Raw genomic sequence first — 24,499 nt, 5'->3', positions numbered from 1 at the left:
CGTACCGAAAGGCCTGGAGAGGCCCCGGAGGCTCGGGAGCCCCCGAGCGTTGTGAGTTTGAAACAACTGCTGGGGGCAGTTACTTGTTGTTCCCTTTGGTTAACACATCCTTCGAGATGAAAGTTGAGAAAGTTGGTAAGTCTCCGAACGTCAATATAAGGATAAGGGATGAGAGGGTGGAAATAGTGGACTTGATGGGTTTGAACCTACAGCTAAAGGAACTTTGTGGGGGCTCAGCCAAGTTAACAGATGGCCCCTATGAGAGGTGGATTGACCCCGGACCCCTTCTGAAACCATTATGGCTGGTCAATTCAGGATAATGACATGGAATGTGCGGGGCCTGGGTACCTATCTCCGCAGAAATAGGATTAAATCCTACCTGCATAGGAAAAAAGTAGATATAGCTCTGCTACAAGAGACGCACTGCACTGCCGAGTCAGAGGCGAAGATCAGGGAACACTGGGTGGGACAGGGCTTTGGGGCCTCCTACTCCAGATTTGCAAGAGGGGTTTACACCTGGATCAACCCCCAGGTACCGTTCCGACTCACCAAGATGGAAAAAGACCCAGAAGGCAGATATGTGGTAATATGGGGGACCTTTGAGCAGATGGAAGTATGTATTGTGAATTCGTACTTCCCCAATCACAATATCCCAACACACTTGAGGGAGCTGAGTACTAAAATGCTACAATATAGGAATGGCTTCTTTATATGGGGGGGTGATTTCAATTGCGTCCATAACCCAACGCTGGATAGGTCCTGGCCTCCAACAAGGGGGCCCTCCACTGCCACCACGTCCCTGAAAGCTATGACCGATGAACTAGATCTGGCAGATGTTTGGCGGGAAATACACCCAGAGGAAAGAGGTTATTCGTACTTCTCGTCTCCACATGCCCTTCACACTAGATTAGATTATTTCTTTGTGGGTAGAGAGCACTTACCTCAGATAGGGGATGCACAATATCTGGGAAGAACCATTTCAGACCATTCTCCACTCCTAATGGAATGGAATCACACTGGCCCAAAACCTCCCATCCCCATGTGGAGAATGCCGGTGGAAGCCCTGAAAGACCCGGCATTTAAAGAGGAGCTACATGAGTCCATAGACAATTTCATATCAGAAAATACTGGGAGCGTAGACCACGTCAGTACTCTATGGGATGCCCTAAAAGTAGTAACGCGAGGAGAAGTCATTGCTAAGGCGGGTGGCATCAGGAAACTATTGCGCAGCGAATTAAGCAGGAAGGAACGGGAAATTGTGAAACTGGAAGCTGCCCCCATAGACACCCCGAAGAGGGAAGAAGAACTTAGTACGCTTAGAGAGGATTGCGCTGAAGCATGGAGCAGATTAGCTAGATTTGACTTTGTCGCTAGAACAAACAAAGCACACGCAGAAGCAGACAAACCTGGCCGGTTACTAGCTTGGCTCTGCAAGAAAGAACACCCCAGACACATAACCACCACACTACGGGATGAATTTGATGAAACTCACAACACTCAACAGGGTGTTAATGATACTTTTACGAGTTTCTACATGCAATTATACTCTCACACTGATCGAGTCCCCCAAGACCAAATACTAGATACTCTTGATGAGATTGGCCTGCCTAAACTAACTCCCACACAAACTGAGACCTTAGACATGGACATCACACCCGAGGACATAACTGAGGCAATTAGATCCCTGGCTACATGTAAAGCCCCGGGCAGCGATGGGCTGCCTCCGGAATTTTACAAGGCATATGAACCCTCCTTAACACCGCTATTACATGAAGTCTTCTTGGAATCTTATGAAAGGGGGACCCTACCGGATAGCATGAGGGAAACTCTGGTCGTCCCAATGCTCAAGCCTAATAAACCCGCAGATAGATGCGACTCTTACCGCCCCCTTGCCATGCTTAATTATGACGTTAAAATACTTACATCAATTCTAGCTAAGAGGCTATCCAGAGTAATTGGAGACATAATACATACGGACCAGAACGGCTTTGTGCCTGGTCGTAACACGACCATGAATCTGCGCAGGCTCCAGCACATAATAGCTCAAACCGATACAAGCCAGGAATGCTATGCACTACTGTCCTTAGACGCCATTAAGGCATTCGATTCTATTTATTGGGAGTGGCTGGTGGCAGTTCTGGAGGGATTTGGCTTTGGCCAGGGGTTCATTAGGTGGATTAAGATCCTTTATAATAAACCAAGAGCACGACTAAAATCTGGGAGATATGTGTCAGAGGCCTGGGACATCTGTAGGGGAACTAGGCAAGGCTGCCCTCTCTCACCCATGCTTTACATCTTAGGTCTGGAGCCCATAGCTATTTACTTTAGAAAGCAGTTTTTTGACGCGGGCATAAGGATAGGCGGGGTAGACCACATTGTTTCTTTATATGCCGATGATGTGCTTATATATGTCAACAACCCTCTTCTTAATGTGCCAACAATGCTGGAAGTCCTTGACAATTATGCGAAGGTCTCGGGCATACAATTCAGCAAAACCAAGTCCTGCTTGTTTCCGCTAGCGGGACTAAAGGGTCGGCCTGCTGAAGAACTTCCTTCGGTGGGCATAAATTGGCAAACCACTTCATTCCGTTACCTTGGGATCCAGATAATGCACACCCCAGAGCTAATGCATGAATGTAACACGAGGGCTGCACTCCCGGGACTGCGTAAATCCATGGGATTCTGGGCTAAGCTACCTCTATCAATGATGGGTAGGGCCTCCATAGTTAAAATGATTGTTCTTCCCAGATTCTTATACGGGTTCCAAAATGTGCACTTCTACATCACTAAACCCTTCTTTCTATTACTTGATGCAATAATCCGGGACTTTTTATGGGGAAGTGGTAGACACCGAGTTGCCCTATCCACATTGGTTCTACCATACAAACAAGGTGGAATTCAACTACCGAATCTAGAGAAATATTACCTTGCTGCCCAGCTGGGCTTTGTAACTAAATGGCTAGCAGACGAGATCACGTCTGAAACTCCCCTGCTACAGGACATGATATCTCCGGTAAGACTGAAAGAACTGATTTGGGCCCCCCAAAACCTGCTACGCAATGCACCCTTTTTGGTGACCCTGGGTAGAAAAATTTGGCATAGAACCAAGTCGGTCAGGCAACTAAAACAGCCATACTCTCCGGAAATGCCAATAATATCGGGGCAGGGCAAGGCCGACACCGATCTGCACAATATCAGACTCTGGGAAAGGAAAGGGGTATACACTTGGGGAGATCTATATGCTGAGGGGACCTTCCGGGAATTCCCCATGTTGCAAGCGGAGGATGGTATCCCCTCTGGCCAATACCTTTGGTACCAGAAGATTCGAAAAATAGCACGAATAGAATGGGCAACCTGGCCAGAGGAACCGGAAATGGACCCCTTCATAACACTACTATATAATCTCGGAGAAGGCGGGAGGGTGGTGTCCCAAATATACGGTCACCTAATCGACACTCCTAACCCCCGGAGTGCAGTACTTAGGTCTAAGTGGGAAACGGACATGGGACTGGAGATGTCAGATAAGGAGTGGGATAGAGCACTGGCGTTCCCTAGGGAGGTCTCTAGAAACCACAGATTCCGACTGATCCAGATAAATGTATTATACCGCACCTACCTTACCCCAAGCAAATTGGCTATATTCAACAATTCTACACAACCGAACTGCACCTGGTGCGGGACGGATAATGCAAACCTGATCCATATGCTCTGGAACTGCACCAAAACTCAGACCCTCTGGTCCAAAATAAAGCAAACGTGTGAAAAGGCGGGTCTGACCAGGTACACATGGACTCCGCATGAATGCCTTTTGGGAACCTACCCCAGACTAGCTAAATTCAAGCACTCAGTTAAACTGATGGACTTAGTGTGCATATTGGCTAAAAGAACTATGGCCATGTCATGGAAAAAGCCCACAGGTCCGATCTTCACGGTATGGCATAAAGAACTTGAGAAATGGGCGAACGCCGAAACAAGGGCCTGGGAGGATAGTGTAGCCAGATCTTCCGAAGACTCGAGCATGGCACTAGCTGCATGGAAAGACACCATGGTAAAACTGTTCCACTCTCCAGACGACAAACCCCCTTGAATAACTCGCCAGGACGAATCGCTGATCCATGCAGCCAACTAAGTCACTTGGAACTAAACCATCATGGCCCAAGAAGGCTCCTGAACTGGTTTTGCCCCCCCCCCATAACCCAAACATCCACCCTGTCGGAGACCAGTAAAACATTGTTCAAGACGACTCAGGAGACGGTTAATGTTAATTTGTTGTTTGTAGTTACTGTTTAATATGCTGCTGAACTATGTGGAAATTTGCTCATTTGATATTGACAGATGCACCCGCTGATGGTGTTGTTTTGTAACCCTAACTAAATGCCAATAAACAAATTTCAAAATAAATGAAAATAAAATAAACAAATTCATGTGACATTGCGACGTCCGCCTAGGCGATTACAGCAATCTGTGTTTTATCGATGTGGCATCTTTCTATGCGTAGATATAAAAGAAAAACTATTTAGAATTCAATATTACTCCGAGCAAATTGCCCCCTACTTTCATTTCTGGTCACAGGTATAGAAATGATGATCATCCAATGGAGATTGAGGATGTGTTGTGGTGGGAGTATCGATTGTTAGATAAGACACTGAAAGAACCTGACCAATCAAAAACTAACAATCATGGGACTATGAGTGAGTGGAAGTGAAAAACAGGAAAACACGGGGAATACGAAGAGCACACTCTGGAATTAAAGCTCCAGGGTAGCGAAACACCTGATCCCACCGGACAAATGCAATCTGAATACCACTTGGGAAATGGAGTCTTGTCCAGGAGGGATTCTGCTTTACTTAAAAAGAGAGGAAGGTATCGGGAGGGGCTAGCTGGCTGTGAATTCCCTGGGAACACTTCATTGTCTTGGCTGGCTCTGCACCATAAAGAACTATTCAAAGGAGTATAAAAATTCCCTCAAATGATCGGCCCCTGGAGTGGGAAGGAATTGGATGGTGTTTTCACTAGGGGCGTGCCTTCCAAACAGAATACCTTAATATTAAAGGGGAAAAAATGCACTGTGCCTTTCACTGCATTTAAGGACAGTTGAAATTTGACTTCATGTAGAAAACATAGCATTTTATGCACACAGAGCATAGGGACTGATAAATCACTAACATAAAACTACAAAATCCTATTCTCATCCTATCATGTTTTCATTGTGCTCAAAGCTGAGGGAGATAACCTTAAAATAAATATTTAAATGCTTTGACTGTGCTGTGTAAGATAGGGGGCACGCCCCAGCGCATTTCTTTAAGTGATGATTACATAGTTCCCAAAGTGTTTTCACAGATATAATCAATATTGGATTGTGGATCAAAGGAGCCCTGCACCATAGTCTAATGAAGAGTTGCTTGTTGTGTCATCCCTGGAAGCCATAGATACTTAAAAAGACTTTGGGAATGAAAGGGAGCTTAGTTGAATCACTTCTACTCTATCAGAAAATGATGCCAATATAAATTTAATTCATCTCTCACTCTTTACTTTGTACAGTGTGATCAGGTTGGCTAAGTGAAGGGGGTTGGGGGTTTACTCATCCTTATGTTGGGAAATCATAAAAACCATTTTCCTATATGGGATGGGTGAACCAAGATCATGTGCACTCTAAATTGATAGCATAGTTTTTGAAGTCCAAACCTGCAGGATTAGAAGAAACTCGTTATAGTCTACATTTAAACTGCATGCACAAGATTGACCCCACAAGAACCCCACAGTCACAATGGTGCAGGGCGCAATTTTAAGTAAATATATATACCTCAATATCATTTTTCTATGACTTTTCTCTGGTACTAATATTTGTTTATGATACCGGATAAAATAATGTTTTTGTAATTACTAATTATTGACCAACAATAGTTTTGTGTAAATGTTAACTGAAAAAGGCTTCAATATTTTGGCCAATAAGCAGCATTATAGTCATAGTATTGCTTAGAGGTGGCCTTGTAGTATTTAGGATCAGGATTGTTAGAAATTATATTTCTGTTTGGAGACTGAATGCTTGAATTACATTTAGCAAGATTGTTACAGGCAGGCCAGGTATTGGGTAAATACGTTCAGGTCGTGTATATCCGATGTCGTTGTTGGTATCTCCTGCATTAGGTAATGGCACTACAGCAAACTAAAAGTGGTGAAGAGTTAATCTTAACCTAAGGCATTGCTCTGGGCAACTGCCCAGACCATCATTCATCGTTCTTCGCCCGCCAAGGTAATGGGACCACCATTGATTTATTGGATTTAAATACATTCAGGTTTTGATCACAAATAGCCTGTTTATGACTGTATACTGGCGGTGTTAAATTAACAATGGACATTTAGTGAAAAGATCAACATATTAATCAAATAATTACAGAAGTATAAGCACAGGGGTATGGTGAATCTTTTCTTTTTAGAATGGGGAGCAGGCTGCAAGCATCCAATTAGAAGGTTATGTTTCTCAGCTTTAAAGGCTACTGCACTTCCACCCTGCCCTCCAAATGTGCATGCCAGGATGAATGGCACTCATAAAAGTGCTCCTCAACCCCACATATGCGCAAACCCAAACATTACTTCAATGAGTGCAAGGCCCCGTCTGAACAATTGAAATGAATCGAGGATATGAGGTTTAATCGTCCACGGAAGAATTAAATGGGTACATGCGGAAGTATAAACTGGAAAGCAACTGCATGCTATGTTATGTTATTGGGCATTTGTATAGTGCCTTTTACCATTGGTATGATTCCAAAGCACTGTGGTTTGAATGCCCTCGGGAGCGCAGTCCAAGGTCAATGGAGAGAGTAGTGTAGTAAAAAGTGCTTGGGTGCATTCAGTATGTGTGCAGCCAGGGCAGATTAAGTGGTGTGTAGCTGCATTCTAGTGCTAGGCATGGTGCAGTGGTTGTGTGAGATCAGTATAATGTTTGCAGCAAGGAAAGCTGGCGGCGGTGGAGTTTGTGAATGGGATTGTGTGCAGCTAGGCCGATTTTCGGGGGGTATAGCTGCATTCTAAAGACTGTTGAGGTGATCATGGAGGTGTAAAGCTATGTGTGCAACTAGGTAAAATTAATCGAGGGGTATAGCTGCCATCTATTGTTTGTTGATGCAGAGGAGAGAGTTGGCATATTGGTGTATTTGAGTGGCTATGTGGATTGGAGGGAGACCCGGTTCCTGATGACCTTTCCGTCCCTATTGAGATGACAGCATCTGCCTTTGGGGGTCGGGGCTATTAGGCTATGGTCGTCCCTGTGTCTTGTTCGGTCTGCAATTGCTTATTGCTGTATCCAGTTCAGTTCCATCGCTCCTACCAATACATCCCAGAAAATTATGGCTGGTGCTCCTGAGCCCGGTCCAGCATCATCCCTGTGTCTTGCTGGGTCTGCAACTGCTTGTTGGTGGCACCTTCTCAGAATGCAGTTGCATCACGTTCTATACTCATGGACATGCAAGTACATCCTAGATATGGTGACTGGTGCTTAGTGTACCCTTAAATCCAACATCTGGCCAGGACTAGCTGTTTGTGCTGTGTCTGACTAACACAGTTACATAACACATCAAACTTGCCTGATTTCTAGAGCGTATTCCCTTGAAGGTGGAGCCAACGTTGGAGCATAAGTGATACTGATCCAATTTTTCGGGTCTTGGGTAATTGTTTACAGCGGGTGGTCGGGTAGTCCCGTCCTCGTTTATGGTTCAGATTTGTGGAATTACACTGCATCAATGTCCCTTGCAAGAGCTGGGTGTGCTACAGCACTTATCTGATAGGAGAGCGGAGTGAACAACAGCAAGATACAATGAGCAACCCCAATACAGCATCACAATGCAGGGGTTACGGCGCCCCACATGAAAGTAGCTCCGGGATCAATTCCCAGACGCATCAGATTAAGCATCACATGGTCTGAGAAACATTTATGTCTGTTGGACGATAACAACCAGATCATGCCCAAATCACATCTTTCCATATTGGTGCTAAAGGCCCTCAGTATGTAGTTCTGCTCAAAAGATTCCAGATAAGTAAGATTAGGAAGGATAGACATCACCTGGAGTGATAACGAAGTGCATATCTGGAGGAGGCAATGATCATGCTCAGTTATGGCGTGGGTACATAAGTACTATTAGTGCCTGGGTTACAAGTCTAGCACAATCGATCCAGATAATTGGAGATGGACACCTCTTTGGCCTCAGAGCGCAGTGTATACCTGGTGGAAGAAGGCAATGATCCAACTCTGTCATGGCGTAGGTGCACAAGTGCTAGTAGGATTTACGTTTCAAGTCTAGGGCAATGGTTCCAGGTAGCTGGAAGTAGATATCTCATGGCCTGAGAGCGTAGTGTATACCTGGTGAAGGACAATGGACCCAGAGCAGGCCCATTGATAGCATAGTGCATGAGTGCAATTATGCCCACGTTTTGTAGTCCTGGCTATTAACTTCTAGGCTGGAGAAGGGTAACGCAGTCAAACAACCGCGGTGGTGTGTGAGAGCGACTAGTCACTTGCCGAGCACTTAGGAGGTCAGCCAGTGAATAGCGTTCAATTTAGTTGATCGTTGGAGCAAGTTCCTGTGTTCTTACCTGCCTATACTGAAGGGGTTATCAAGACATTTCTCGGACATGGTGGTAGGTCGAGTGGTCGTCAGAGCAGTCCCTTACATGTTTTTAGGGGAGGGACCAGGTTTGGAGTGTCTTCCGGAAAGCCATGTAGTCTTGGCTGTGTCTAATGTGGGGATGCAGCGAGTTCCACAAGGTTGGCACCAGGTTTGATTAGGCGGACCCTCCGATCCTGGCAGAATTGGAGGCTGTGACCAATAGGAGAAGGGCCTTGCCCAAACTTAGGGTACGGGTTGGGAGATAAGGCGTAATCTTTTCTTGTAGGTATTTGGGGCTGCTTTGTGCACCGCTCAGTAAGTAATACACAGTACTTTGAAAGTGGCCCTATGTCCAAATGGGAGCCAGTGTAGGGTGCAGAGAGCAGGTGAGATGTGATCCTTTCCCCCATGTGCGAGAAGCAGTCTGGCCGCTGAGTTTTGGACTTTTTGGAGTTTTAGTTGTGAGGTCGGTGTACCCAGGTAGAGGGAGCTTGCATAGTCAAGTCTGGACATGACAGTGGACATAATAATTACAGCAAGTCTATTGCTATTGGAATAGGTGAGGGAAGGGAAGATGGACTTCAGCAGCCTAAGGTGGAAATGACAGGATTTGTCGATGTGGTGAGACAGAGTTAGGTCCAAGTCCAAAGCGCAGCCAAGGTTTTTGACAGTGTTGGTGGTCGGAGGGGAGGGCCGATTGAGGGTGGCCTGGGAGTTGGTTGGGGGAATAGAGTTGTTTTGCCACATACCATGATCTCAGTTTTCCCTGGGTTCAGAAGGAGATGCTTAGTCGTAATCCAGCGGTCAATGTCAGTGTGACATGCTGCTAGGTCAGGGCGAGGGTCGGAGGTTAATTCACGACTTCGCAAGATGATTTCTATGTCATCGGCATAGTTATAGCAGGTGAGGTTGTTGGAGCGGTGGTCCCGGGCAGAGGTTTTATGTAAAGGTTGAAGAGAAGGGGTGAGAGGCAGGCGCCCTGGGGTACTCCAGTATTCACTAGGCGTGCAGTGAAGAGGAAAGGGGGAGGGGTGTGATTTGCTGTCTGTTAGTGAGGAATGAAGTGATCCAGTTGAGCACTGAATCTTGTATTCCTAGGGAGTGCAGTCTGTCAAGGAGGATCATGTGGTTGATGGTGTCAAACGCTACAGAGAGGTCAACAAGAGCAAGTGCTGTGCATCCTTCTGAGTCTTCAGTGATTTTTTAGGTCATCTCAGATAGAGATCAGTGTGGTTTCTGTACTGTGGCGCAGACGGAAACCTGATTGCGTGGCGTCTAGAAGATTGCTCGATTCCATGAAACCACTGAGCTTTCAGTACGCAGTGCCATTGTTCTGGCTTGTTCTGGCTGTAAGTTTACAATGTCAAGAACTGAAGAAAAAGCAACCCATTCCAGTAGGTGTACTTGGCAACTTGGCGGGTAATGATAATAGAAAATACTGCTGTGCCTCAAACTAACTCTCTCATTCTTGGAAAGGAGGAGGGAGGAGGGAGGTAGAAAAGGTTCTCTGTTTTTCCTGCATCCACTTATTCTTCTTGGTGCGGCAAGTACGCATGCAGTATTCCTGCAACATCACAGTGCCCTGTATACAAAATAATATTGGCATTTCTAATAACAGGGAGACCGTCATGTTCACGCAGTACACCTGGGACATTCTGTACCACCTCATTCCTGGCACGGCCTCTAAAGAAAACCTTTTGTGAAGACACAACCAGCCTCAAATCGTTTTACAGGGTCATCAGGAGTGTTGGGTTTAATTGACAAGGCCTGGAGCGGGTGGGGAAAGTGAAACAAAGGTGTTTGCCTACGTTTCTTTGCGAGTATTCGCTGCATACATAACGTTAATCCTCTTTCTAAATGTCACAGAGGAGAACAAGACTGTAAACATGTTTTTTTGTTTCAAATTGACATTTCTTGGCAAGGGATAATTCATATTTACATTATTCTGCTTCTTTCCTGTGTCACTGTAAAAAAGAACGATCTAATTACGTGGCTGCCTGTTGATAAAACAATTACCTTTAAGAAAAAAAATATTATCAAAACAATATTTTCAATAGGGACCAGATCATCAAGAGTATCCAGGAAACCTGAACCAATCCCCAGACCCTCCTCCCCCCTCCATCTCTCGAAGCATTGTGGGGAATCAAACGAAGTGAAAGCTTCTGGGAAACAGAGAAGGAACATACCCGTTGATTAAGCAGTACATATAGGATGTCTCCTTCCATGCAGACAGTAATCCAGCGCAATTGGCTCTTTGCATATTTTGTGATGACCCTCTGACACCAAGGTACATGCAAGATTATTAATACAGCAAAGAAATTCTAAACTGGGCATTATTAGCTACCGGCCCAAGAAACAACATCTGGCACGAGTGAAATGTGGGGTTGGGGAACCAATCCCATTCTGCTGTAGATGGGACCAACACCCGTGTAGGAAATAAAGACAGTGCAAACCTGCAGAGTAGGTCGTTACCTTTAAAGCCATTATGTCATCAAAGCTGCAGTCTACCATTATTCGAAGTGTGCTTGGTACTACATCCCTCCGTATCCTTTTCCTGGAATCACTGTTGATGTTCTCTTCTGTTTGAGATTGGCGCCCTTCTTTTCTCTTCTGTCGTTTTTCTTTCCGTTTTAGCCTATCATTTTAGGAAGAAAGGACCAGAGATTACATGTGGCATATGCGAGTCTTGCATCTAGTCGCAGCAATCTACTAGGCAGGTGCACAGAGTACAATTGCAACTGCGCGTTTATTTTCTTGGCAAGAACGTGATGCACACAATTACTACAGAAAACACGAGTTGCATACAGGAGCACAATAACATGAAGACATTCACTGCTGGCACAGGAGGGCGAGTTGTGGCAACCAGACACTGATTAAATGGCAATTAGCATTCATTTAAGTCTAAGTAACATTGATGGGTACGAAAGTGTGTCCCGTGCAGATAAAAAGGGAGGTCAGTACTTTTGTGACCGCTGGAAAAAAGATTCCTTTTCATGGAATTTTGAATGATATATTCCAGTCACAGATTAAAAGGTTGATGGTCAGTGTGACAAGGTCTCATACTGGAGGATAGGTAATGGGATAAAGGTAACATTCGGGGATGGTGGGGGAGCAGGAGCTGCCATCCACTTTGGAAGGGGTATAGAGAGAATCCCCCAAGTGCCTCATCCCATCGTCGGTCTCTTCCGTGTTACCCACCCCAAGAACTCAAACCAACCCTTGAGGGCAAGTAGTAGTCAGATTAGGAAATTGACAAACCAGGAGACAGATGGAAAAGAGAGAAGCACGAGTATATGATGAAGTAGTCTCCGGTTGTACACTGGCTCCTTCATCTACCCCTGGAACCAGAAGAGTCAGGAAGGGAACTTTTCAGGAGAGGGAGGTCCTGGTCCTGTTGATTCACCCCAGAGGATCTACCAGCACTCTGCATGCTGAGAAGACTCATTTTATATCGTATATAGTTTTGTGTTAGTCCATGGCGGACCACGGACCCAATAATGGTGATTTCTGCAGAGGCCACAACAGTAGTGTGGAGGGTTGGTTTTGTAGAAGGCATCATACTGTTTTACAAAACTTCTCTGCAGGCATTTGCAGGGCCACGTTCGAACCACCGAAATTATTGCATACCAAATCCAGAACGGAAGGTGTTAATGCTTCCAAGTGGTGGTAATTGCTACAGTGCAGGGTCTAAATCCAAGATGGTGCCCTACTTTGAAATAGCCAGGACCAGCAGAGCTACGCTGTGCCCAATAGAAAAATGACACCAGAAAAGAGATATATAGTTGCATGGTATTAGCACCAATCGCAGCGCTTGCTTATATCCTACACACAATTGAAATATCTTGCACAGTTAGATGGCTCGTGGGAGGCCGCATAGGGGGATAAAAAAGGACCAGGGGTCACAGGGGAGTGAGAGTCCCCAGTTTGCCACGCAAGATGAAGCACAGGGTGTAGCAGTGCGGCAAGGAGATAAGAAATTAGGGAGAAAAGCGAGGTGAGCAGGAGGAGCAGTGGAATCTTGAGGATCAGAAGTGGAATATTAGAATGAGGAAAGGAGATTTGAGAGGTCAGGAGGAGTAAGAGGAGTGGAGACTTGAAGAGGATCACAAGAACATTAAGGAGGTGAGAGAGTTCAGAGCAGAAGTGCGGAAGCAAGAGAGAAAGCCCCATAGAGGAAGGAGGTAAAGGCAAGAGAAAGAGATGGTTCTGCAACATTTGGGTGTTCATATGTTTAGACTACAACTCCCATCAACCCTAGACAGCATAGTCAATGGTGAAGGATCATTTGTATTTATTTTAAGATTGGGAATCTCAATTTTGATTAGTAATGACTTACAATAACACATTTACAGATGGTGGAGACATTCGCACGAAGGATGCCTGTACAACAGCACAAACAACATGTGGTGAGGCAGTTGAGGACGGTGTAAAAATTGGGGCATATACCAGGGACATAACATAGTAAACAGATTTTATAAACGGGTGGCCTGCAAAGGTAACTTTAGGCTAAGAGGGCACATGCTATAAACTAAAGGGGAGTACCATTTAAATATACAATGTTGCATTATTAAGCGGCAGGGAACGGTAGGGTCAGGTAGGGAGGATGGGGGAGTCGTAGTTCAAAACATCTGAAGACCCCAGGTTACAGAGTCCTGTTTAAGAGTGTGGCAGACAGAGGAAAAAAGGAAGAGAACGCCAGGATCGGAAAGAAGTTAAGAGCAGAAAGGAAGAAAGGGAAAGTGAAAATGAGCAGGAAGAGGAACTCAAGAAAAGGGGCAGCAGAAGGCGGGGCTGGCCAAGACCCAGGCTCCTGAGGCGGCCTGTAAGATGGGGAAAGAGGCATGGGAAGGTCCCAACATACGGCTAAAAGAGTTAAGCCTGAGAACTTAAGGGTCCACTTAAATATTAGTTGGATGCCTGACCTAAATTCATACGACCTGGTTCCAGGGGTGGTGGTATAGGGTTTGCTGGAGGAGAGGCCTCTAGTTCTCTTAGTATCAGTGATGAAAATATTTTACTTGATATATCTACGAGTACAACTGAATGGGTTCGCCCTGTCTCCCTTTTTAAAAACTGGAACAAGATGGGATATTTTCCAGATAGGTGGAGTATACTGTGGGGCCAGAACGTTCATAGATAAGATGTGAAGAATCACTGACCATAGACGTGGACGCCCTTTATAGACCATGTTAGTCAGCCCATCTGGGCCAGGAGCTAGAGATGGAATGAGATGGAATGAGTTCACAATTAGGTTATGGATATCTGCAAGGGAGAGGGTCAGCTCATAGCTAGCGTGAGGTTGGTAAGTTTTGTTAGTTTGAATATGTTGGTTGTTAGAATTTATGGCTGAAAATTGCTTGTTGCATTCCAATTCCCCAATGGGGTGGATTAAATTCTTTGCTTGGGCCTCCGAATCTTTATTAACTAGTTGCCAAAAATGACAGTCTTGTTTGGCCGATAGAACCATTCTTTCAGATGCCAGTTGTTCGGTTCTTATAGGACCTAAGCCCATTTTTATATCCGAGCGTGTACTTTTTCACCGACTCTTTTGTTGGGATTATTGAAATATTTTAAACTTCTAAGATTGTATTGCCAAGTCAAACTTGTCTTTATGATGTTTTAAGTGCATAGGTTTGTTGTTGCTGAACTTGGTACATACATATTTTACTTAAAAAAAAACAAAAAATGTTCTGGTTTAAGAGCACTAATCAGGTTTTCCCCCAAAGACTAATTTACAGTTTTTTTCTACATAACAGTTAAATTTGGACACTTTGGACGAAGACCAACAAAGTCTGTTCAACCCACTATTAATTCATATTTCTTAACCAGATTTCCTAAACGAAAAAATGGTATTCAAAGTTACCCATGTATTTAATCACTCAAAATGGAGTGTGGATTTTTAAAGAACTGCAGTGGTAAAACAAAATAGAGGTACACGCATATAGTTCAATTTGGCTTTAGAGGACACCCTTGCCCACGTATATTGAGCAGGAATGTCCCCATGTAATATTCCTATTTACTTTCAACAGCCTCAATGTATTTATGACTTCAAGACAAGCATCGCCCAACGCTAATTGGAGCTTCGTGTGGGTGGAACCAATAGTGAAAGTGCTTTCATATAGAATTCTAACTAAACAGTTTGGATCTGAAGCCAGCAGAATGGAATTTGTTTGAGCGGACTCTGTCCACTTTAGGAGAGTATGTCTAGAAAGTTTGGCGTTGTTCGTTTAGCTGGGTTCAAATGCACATTAATAAGTAAGGTTGTGTCTCAGTCTTGGTATATTGTCTTGTCCCAACATAGAGAGACCCGTATTACCCAAATTGTATATATATATATATATATATATATATATATATATATATATATATATGTATAGGGGTGTTGGGGGATTTGGCGTTGGGTGGGGGATTTCCCCCCACATATATGGTACAATTGACCTTCACAATTCGGTCAATTGTGAAAAGGTCAATTGTCATTCGAACAGTTGTAAAACGAACAATTTGTATACCAGAAAGTAAGGACTGTCATCATTTTTAACTTGTACGAGGTAATACAATGCCGTTCCTGATGGCATTAAGCAGGGCCCCCCAAAGGGTCTACCCTTGGGGCCCTTGTCAGCCCAATTTAAATGCACTGTGTATCCCACCATTAAAGTGTGGTCTCTTAACCATACTTCCTGCAATAATAAATCATAAGTCAATTGGTCATGAAAAAGATGTTTAAAGCCTCTTGTATTCCATGAAAATATTTTCAGGTAGTGTCTACTGAAGATGTTTATTGCCTACTGGCTCTCTAGATGTAGATGTTTGTAGAGCTTTAGCCAACCAAGACCATATGTGTGTGTTACTATCAATGAGATTAGCAGTATCTCTTGACCATATTACTTTCTTCCCTTCCTCAGAAGATGTCGTACAACAGATCTTTGTTAAATCATTCAAATAGACCGGGCTCTTTGCTGCCTTCATTTGATTCTTTGATATACGTTTAGAAACAGATATAGAGTGATTAGAGAGAGCATACATAAAAGACAATTCTAGAAGGAATGTGGAGGATTACTCTGTCCAGTTGACTGTCATTTGGGAACTCTACTTGCTCAATAGTCTTTGAATTTCGGAGTCACAAGGCTGTTATAATATCCAAAAGTCTTAGGATGATAGCACAGTTCAAAGTAACTTCTACTTCTGAAGTTAAGATGCGCTCAAAACCCAATTTTAGGAAATCTTTTTATTGGTACCAACGGGAGTTGAGGTATTACTTTCAAAGAGGCCAGTCTCTTCTGTCCCAAGGTACAATACATGGGAGTATTATAGGGTAGCACAAAGGTAGCCAACTGCGTTTTCCTGGCCAAGGAAGTATTCATCTCATTTGTTGTAGATGTTGGTAGAACGATTGAGTTCGCTGAGTAAGTAGACAAGTTTGGTAACATAAGTAAGTCCTTGAACGGCTCTCCCGGAGGCTCACAACATGTAGGAGACAAAGGAAAGACTCTCACTTTAATAGGAGGCTGATCTTCAGCTTTCGTTTCAGATAGTTTTGGCAAAACTTCACCCATTTTTTGTTTGTTCTTTCTTATGGGTTTCTGGGCAGAGGAATGGGCTAGTTGCTTGAACCGATTCTTTAGCCTCCACTAGAGATTTAATTTTTTTAAAGAATTTCCTGGAGCCATTATTCATATTCAGGGAAACAGATTTTTGGTTTTTTGACTTTTGCAGTTGCGCCAAGTTTTTTTCATCCGTTTGTAAAAGACAGAATAATTCTCAGATTCAGTTGTAGTTAAAATCTGGTCTTCAGTGTTAGCCTGGTCACGTGTCAGAAGAAAAAGTATCAACAAGTAGTGACACGTTCTTGGTCAAGTACTGATTTTTCCAAAAATGTCAATGTTTGTTTCATGCAACGTTGAAATAATGAAAGATTCATGTAAAATAGAATATTTAGTTGGATTTCAAATGTCAGGCTTTCTGATACCAGAGTTGAACTGTGCCAAGATATATCCCATGGGCAGGGGAGTTGCTGGGTCTGGAAAAGATCTGAGGCTACCCTAATGTCGGGACTGTCAGCACTCGGGACTAGCTAGTCTTTGGGTTGTAGCCCCTGAGCTTTGATCTGGGTCTACAACCAAAAGAACCGGGGCTATAGCCCCTTCAGCCCCCCCAGCAATGCATCTGCGTTGTGGCAAAGGGCACTGCTGTTTGGTGCCAGTGGCTGGGGTGTCCGTTAGCCAGTTATTGCTTTGGCCACGCCCCCCGGGGCTTAAGAGGAGACAGCGAGCAGCAGTAAAGGACGCAGCGGTTTGGCACCAATGGCTGCTCGGTACCGATTGATAAGATTCATTGCTAGCCTTCCTCAGTGGCTCCCAAATAGTTTGGAGCTGAACTGGAGGCTTCACGCCCTTTAAGATGAGTAGCAATACCCTGGAGATGTATGGGGATGCATATTTTAATCAAACATCAATAATTCAGATGACACAAATAGCTTGGCAAAGGTTTGTCTGTTTTAATGCAAGTCTTTAAAACAGGGAGCACAACAAACATCAGCAATCGCTCGATACTCTACTCTCAATCATTTCATAAAAAAGCTGGGTTCTTAAACCCATAATTGGTCATAGCTGACATGTTGACCTGCGTCATTACCGCTGTCATCCTACGTGGCAAACTTCTAAAACTTATCGGGAAGCGGGATTGGTTCTAAGCAAACAACTAAATGTAGGTGTAATATCTGTATAGAGCAACGGAGAGAAATAATTGGATAGTCAACAACAGGTGGGGCAACTAAGCCCTCCCTTCAAAATGGCCACTATCCCATTGGCTACACAAACTATAGGACCCCCAACTACGTGGTCCCCTACAATTAGTTTGCTTCTAACCCCAGTCAATACCTTTCCACCTACGTGAGCATCACGCAGACCAAACAACCACGTGCGGGTGAGCTGGTCTTGATACCAGCTTCCCACCAATTAAAAATACACTCCATCATCACCTCAATGGTCAAGTGTCAATTAGTCCTTTAAAGTTGGCCTTAAGTTTGTACTGTTCTCTGGGACTTTTTAAGGAGTATGGGTACTGTCTGGCCTCCGTGCGTAGGTGTGATCTTCTCATGCATCCAACCTTCTTCCATCACGTGACTGGACACCATGAATTGAGCCTTTTCGTGTATTTGATTTTATTCTCCAAAAGCTCTCGGACGTCTTTTGTTTTCACTTGACCTTCTTGAACAGGAGCTTCTGTTCTTTCATATTAATTGTATCCAATGTCAGCCAATTCTAGTTCTGATAAGACCTTGGCTTTCTTGGCTCAGCCAACTCCTTAGCTGAAATATATTCTGTTTAATTCAACTGCTTTTGTAACTGCGACACTGACTTGAGGCCTTCCTCGTTGTTCAGGACTGCTTTATACGTAGTGGAAACATTAATTCTTTACTTAATCCATATCTATGATGAATATATGTATATGTTCGCGCTTGCCGCAGTCCAACTATTTAAAAGCATGTGGCTAGCGTCATGATTGCCTTGCTGCTTGCGTTTCATTGCACCTGTAAACGTTTAAACTAAGTATCATGTTTGTGGAATAGGTTTCTTCATTTTGATCCCAAGATGTCATTTATCCTTGGTACTTCTTCGTTCCTTGTAAATAGTCTGCCTCTCTGGTCTGTTTATCTTTCTATCTGGGCGTCGATTCACCTTTGTATGACGTCACCATTCATCCTTGTCATTCAGTTTCCTTGCTTCGTCAGGAATCGCGTTCAAATGGCCATCATATTGTCTTGGATGTAGGTATAGTTTCCACAATGGGTACTTCACCTCCCATATTCTCTTAGGTATAGGTATAGTACAGGTATAGGTACAGTACCCATAAGGATGGGTACTGCGGAGAGCCCACACACTTCTCTTTGCTGGTTTATCTGCTCAGTATACGTCACATACTTTTCAGGTAATGTAGGAGGGGCCGGTGGAGTGGGGGTACTTGACTCCTCCTCTACAGAGCTCTAAGAACATTCAAACATACCCTGGTGGATTGAATCCATCGACTGTACTGCCGGTACAGGGCTTGTTGTACTGTGCTTGGTCTGTGTTCGGGGTGGGTCGCCGCCTATGCTAACCTGCCTGAGATTGTTTCCGATGTGCAGGCGTGGCTCTGACTGGACCCACCGTAAGATAAGAGAGAAAACGGGGGCCCTGTTGCACAGCTACAATATGGCGACTGCCTGAGAAAGCTCTGGCAGACTACCCTGGTATCCTGTTTAAATATTTTTTCCCTGTTGGAGAGCGAGCCCCTATATGGTGGAAATACTGGTGCAAACCCCAAAGTGGAAACTGGGGCAGATGGGGGGCCTGATGGGGGTACTCGGGGAGAAAGAGGGCAGTGTGGGCTGCCTGAGGAGTGATCTGTTCTGGCCCGTGACCACTCCCCCTTCCAAGTTGTGGATTACAGTACGGTGACTGGCCCGAGGAGACTCAGAGGATGTCTACAGGACGGGACATATACCAATGGTACAGCGCAGTGGTTGCGGAGGTCCTGCTGCGCTAAGACGCGGCCTGCTGACAGCGCAGGGCTGGTCCCTGTCGGGCCAACATTGTGTCCCCCTGGCAGGGTTGGTAATTTTATGAGCTATTACTGCTGATGCGCCATTGGGGCACAACATTTTGAGAGGGACAGTGGGCATTGGAACATTATAAAAATTAATGGACTTATCAGGTGGCCACATTAATAGTTTGAGGCACTGTGGTGTTGGTGCAAACTGCATGGAGAGGACAGTGTGTCGGAGTGGCAGTCAATATGACAAATCCTAAAAATAAACAGAAAAGATTGATCCGTTTGCTAAAGCAGGGCAGCCAACACTGGCGAATGATACATCATCTAGTTCCGTCCAACTTGATGTCAACGTTTTGAATCACATCTTAATGGCTTTGAAAGACAGCACTGATAATGTAGGCACGAAGATTGATGCCCTTACTTGCAAGGTAGCGGTACAGATTGAGAGGCTATGCAGCCGCATGTCTGAAGCAGAGCAGAGAATTAGCGACGGCGAAGATAAGGTCGCAAGACTACAAAAAGAGATGACACTCCTCCAGCAGACAGTAAAAAACGTTTTTGCAAAGACGGATGACCTCAAGGGGAGATCCAGATGGAATAACCTACGTATACTGGGGGTGCTAGAGTTGACAGCGATAGACGGTATGGAAACGTTTATTGAAAAACTGCTGTTGGTTACTCTGCGTGGCCCGCCGTTTTCAATCATGTCCTTGGTAGCAAGAGTGCACCGATCTCTGGCCGCAAGACCGCCCCCCAGATGCGCCGGAACGCGCCATCATATTGAGAATATACAACAATGGGGATAGAGATGTATTCCTTAAACCTGCCAGAGAGAAAGGGGACCTGGAATTTGGCTCCGCCACAATGCAACATTTTCCCCGATTTCAGTCCTTAGATCCAAGAACAGAGGAAGACTCTTCAAGCAGTCATGAATATCTTGCGGGGAAAAGAAGTTCGATATGAAATGCTATGTCTGGCAAAATTGAGGATTGTTCACAATGGCAAGGCTATATACTCCACAAATCCAGAAGCAACTCAAAGATTTGCTAATAACTTGCTGGACTTGGGGGCTCACAGAGTCGATCGCCCCGCTGAACATTGGCGTCTCTGTGATATAGCCGATACATGCATTTTGTCAAGAGTACTGTGAGGGGTAACCAAAACTGGGCTAAAGAGTGGTACAAATGGATGCATAGCTGTGGACAGTACACATTGAAGAAAGGTTTTCTGTCACAGGGAGGCGTAGGAGCTGGCGGGGGGGGGGGTTCTGAGGGTTGTTTGGAGTTGGTTGAGCACAGTACTAAGCATGCCACGTTTTATCTATTTTTATTAATTTGCATTTTTTTAAAAGCGCACAGCAGTCCTTAGGCATCGAGGCGCTGTTACATATGTTCATTACTGCTTACATCGGGGGAAAGTTTATTAGTTACATGCAAATGTATACATTTTAGTTATTGCTTACCTTTACATAGAAGTTGAATTTTGAGTTTGAGTACAGAGTTACATGCAATTTATAAATTTTGGTTATTGCTTACATTTCCATAGAAGTCGCATTTTCAGTTTGAGTACAGAGTTGCAGTCCGTGGGTCTCTCGGGGAGAGGGATGGGCTAAGTGAATAGTGTGGTTTTGAGGGCATTGCGAAAAGAGAGTAGAGACGGTTCAGCTCTGAGTGTGTTGGGTAGGGCATTCCAGAGTTTGGGCACTAAGTAGGGGAAGCCAATCAAGTGCAGGCGTGGCTCTGAATGGACCCACCGTAAGACGAGAGAGAAGACGGGGGCCCTGTTGCACAGCTACAATATGGCGACTGCCTGAGAAAGCTCTGGCCGGTCAAGTGGCACAGCGAGTAGAGTGCTCGCTTTGACATCCGTGCAGAGCCTGTTAACGCAGGTTCGAATCCCAAACTCAGCCTTTCATCCTTCCGAGGTCAATAAATGAGCACCACAGACCGTGGGTAATAATAAGCAGCGCTCAAATACCTGAGGGTTCGTAGCGCTATATAAATGCCTAATTATTATTATTTTATTTTTTATTATTAATGCCACTGGCTTTGGCTCTTAAGTGCATTTTATGGTCACTGTTCTCTCACTGTGAGGCCCTCGCCTGACTGGTGAAGGCGGTAGAAGGCCAGTGTCTTCTTTGAGCATATGCAGGATTGTGTATGGGTTGAATAATATCACAATGTACAACGCACACATTGTCAGGTGAACAGATAACTGATGACCTGGTTTACCAATAATACTAAGTTTCGGTTGATGATGAACCAGGCTAAAAGACATCAGGTGAAAATCCTATTTCTTGTCACGCTCACCTGGTCTCCACAAGGGCGTAGCTCATGGCCAAAGGATGATGCCTGCACTGGCGTTGCGCTGCTTAAATGATGGTGCTAGCCCGCGTCTTCCCTTAGTTCTCACCTCAGGAGGCGTTTGCCTGCAATGTCGAAACAAGATATTAGCCAACTGAATGGAGCCGGATTGGCTTCACCACCTTCCGATTCCTTTCTCTTCCTCTGGCTCACCTTAGGTTTTTAAGAGGTGGGCTCTCCGTCCTGCAATCTCTAGCAGGGGCGCGGTATGCACAGTCTTTCCCAAGATCAAGTTACTTCACTGATCCTATGGGGGTTGCCGATTTTGGAAGAGCCGGAGTAAGCAGGTAAGTCTCTATACCAATGGCTGCTTGGAATAGATGCTTAAAGTCTTTGTCACCCAAGTTTAACTGGTGTTTGTCCTTTTCTTTCAGGCGCGGTTTCGAGCGGTTTTCGAATGAAGGATTGACTCTCCTTATGATGTTGAGCAGCTTTCTTGCAGGTGAGTATAGCGCTATGCGAGGCGCGCTGAATGTTTGAATAGCTTTCTTTTCTGTGCGTGACTAACCTGCTGTGTCTTTTCTATTCTGCAGGTGCAGCGCGATTCCAGGAAGATGATGGAAGAACCGCTCGAAGTTCCTGGACGATGCCGACCCCCGGGTGAGTGTAAGATGCCCGTATGGATACCTTCTTCTCTGCAGATGCGGCGGTCCGGGAATAAGCTGAGGGTGAGGCCGGAATGTTAGACTGCAGGTAAGGCCTTTGTTGCTTTAAAAACTCCTGTTCTCCTATTTTCCTTTTACAGGTGCTGATGGCTTGAAAACTCTGGACGGGCATGGTTGAAGAAGTTCAAGAGCTGAGCAGACACGGTGAGCAGGAGTGCAGAATAACGCGAAGCGTGTTCTGTTTGCAGGGTGCGTTATAAATAACCTTGCAAGTAGTTCCAGGCAAGTAGTCCCTTAGCTGTACCCTGCCACTTCAGATAAAGTAGTCCCACAGCCACACCCTGTACAGAAAGGCTCAGTCTCACTAAACTGAGAATATAGTCCCATGAAGTTCAACACATAGTCCAGGAGATTCTAGGGTACTCCTTTGGGGCTTGATGAGCCCTTAAGGGTGCCAATGTCTGGGATGGGCTCACCAGTTTCAGGGGTTTGGGAGCATGCACCATGACATTTCTTCAGGAGACCCATTTAGGTATAGGAAGTAAGCTTCCGGGGGCCGAAGGATTGGGGGTCCACAGATATGGCTCCGACTTTTCGACACACTCTAGGGGTGTAGCTACATATATACGCAGATCACTTGAATTTAGGCTTCATGAACAAATTGGTGATGTGGAAGGGGTTTTTTCTATTTTGGCGGGTTAATGTTTAGGGTTGCAACTTCTCCTGATTAATATATGTGCACCGAACATTGACTCTTCTGACTTTCCAGAAGTGTGCAAACTTTATTCACACCTTTTCTACATACTAGGTTTTTTGGGTGGGGGATTCTAACATTTCCACGTCACTGGACATCGATAGGTCAACCACAGTACAACATACCCTTCCTAAAGCAATCAAAAAATGTGGTACCTATTATGGAGTGTGTGTACTCGCCAAAAGGTTTGGTACCTTGAAACGTGATAAGTATGTGTTGTGATGCTGCGTTAGTGGATGGATCGTGGTGAACCCCAAACCACCTTATGAAAAGCATATAACGGAGGGGAGGTACCTCCTCCTCCGCGCAAGAACTCTGATTCTCTATTGTGATAATAACTTGCTCAATAATTATTTGCCAATGAGTCCGTACTGATGTATTGAAAATGTTGTTAGCATAAACATGTCTGAAAACTTGGAAAGTTAACCAAAAATATAAAACTTATATACCCCTGATTAGCTTGTACAGTTTAGAACTGAAGAAGAATTATGTACCTTAACACATGATATACCATCTCTAGAGTGTGCATAGGGCCAAATATTGTTTTATAATTGGCAGCAGAAAATGGAACAAAAAAGATTAGACTCAGACTTGTAGTCTTTGAGGTGTGCATTCAACAAAGGCTTTACGATTGCCGCATTCAACAAAGACTTAATGATTGGCGACACGTGTTTCGACCCACTTGGGTCGTCATCAGGGCTAAATTATCAATACACAGTGTGGATAAGATACATCCTCTCATATATACAGTAGATTTCTGTGACTTGAGTGTCCCTGTAAGTAAAAAAAGAGAAACTATAAACAGAACCGAGATTTAGAAAGGGAAGTTAGACCTTTGCCATCAAAGCTGTAATAAACATGTTTCTAGGTAGTCTGCTGTTTACAATACTCATTTGGCAGTTAATTGATTAGAACTACTGATGTTCAACTGTTTTATTATGTCCCTTGTATAGTCTGTGTACAAATAGTAACCAAAAACTGTTGGAGCCCCCTTTGATTTTAATATAACGATGTTTAGGCACGTTAACTCTCATGTATTTGGGGATTAAATTAAATGAAATTTACAAGACCTTTTTCACGCTAATCTGGGGTCTGTACTGGATTCGAGAACAGTATGGGAAGCTTTAAGGTTTATATAAGAGGGTGCTGTATATTTTAGGAAGGGGGGGGGTCCCGAAAGCAAGTCGTAGAGCTTTGACAACGCTGGAGGGTGACATTAAATGTCTAGAACATCAACAACTGCAGCACGTTGACACAGACATTGGGACATGGTTACGAGATAAGAAGGTTGAATTTGCGACTATGGCCGCAGGGAGGAGAGGTTTCTGGGTTATTCAGTGGCTGCAGTGACTTATGGGTAGGGGGATTGACCCAGCTGCACCCTTGCACGGGTGATTAAGCGGGAAAGGCATCCAGAGTCTATTTTGGTGGTTAAAGACTCAGCTGGAATGACAGGGACCTTCATGGGATCAACTCTGTTTTTTTTTGTTTTTACGTGTTTTTTTATTTGTTTCATCGTTATGCTACACAATACAAGGAATAAACAATTAAAACATCCCAACGTCAACTCTCCCACCTCCCCTACCCACTCCCCTGCCAGAAATGGGATCTGTCTCTTTATTGGTTTGAGTTCCGTTAGGTTCA

General features: G+C 44.6%; 1 protein-coding gene across 2 annotated transcripts in view; it reads right to left on the bottom strand.

Moving 5' to 3' along the window:
* TRMT10A (tRNA methyltransferase 10A) overlaps positions 1–24,499 on the bottom strand; it is a 477,951-nt gene that overhangs the window by 395,681 nt on the left and 57,771 nt on the right. For both annotated transcript variants that reach the window (XM_069630723.1, XM_069630724.1), the window contains exon 2: positions 11,076–11,238. In XM_069630723.1, coding sequence (XP_069486824.1) covers positions 11,076–11,238 — 163 coding nt within the window. The remainder of the gene's footprint in view (positions 1–11,075; positions 11,239–24,499) is intronic.

Source organism: Ambystoma mexicanum, chromosome 6q (genome assembly GCF_040938575.1).
Source record: "Ambystoma mexicanum isolate Mex_15411 chromosome 6q, UKY_AmexF1_1, whole genome shotgun sequence".
NCBI classification, from domain to species: Eukaryota; Metazoa; Chordata; class Amphibia; order Caudata; family Ambystomatidae; genus Ambystoma; species Ambystoma mexicanum.
Note: the sequence above shows the minus strand (reverse complement) of the source record. Positions and strands in the feature narration are given on the sequence as shown.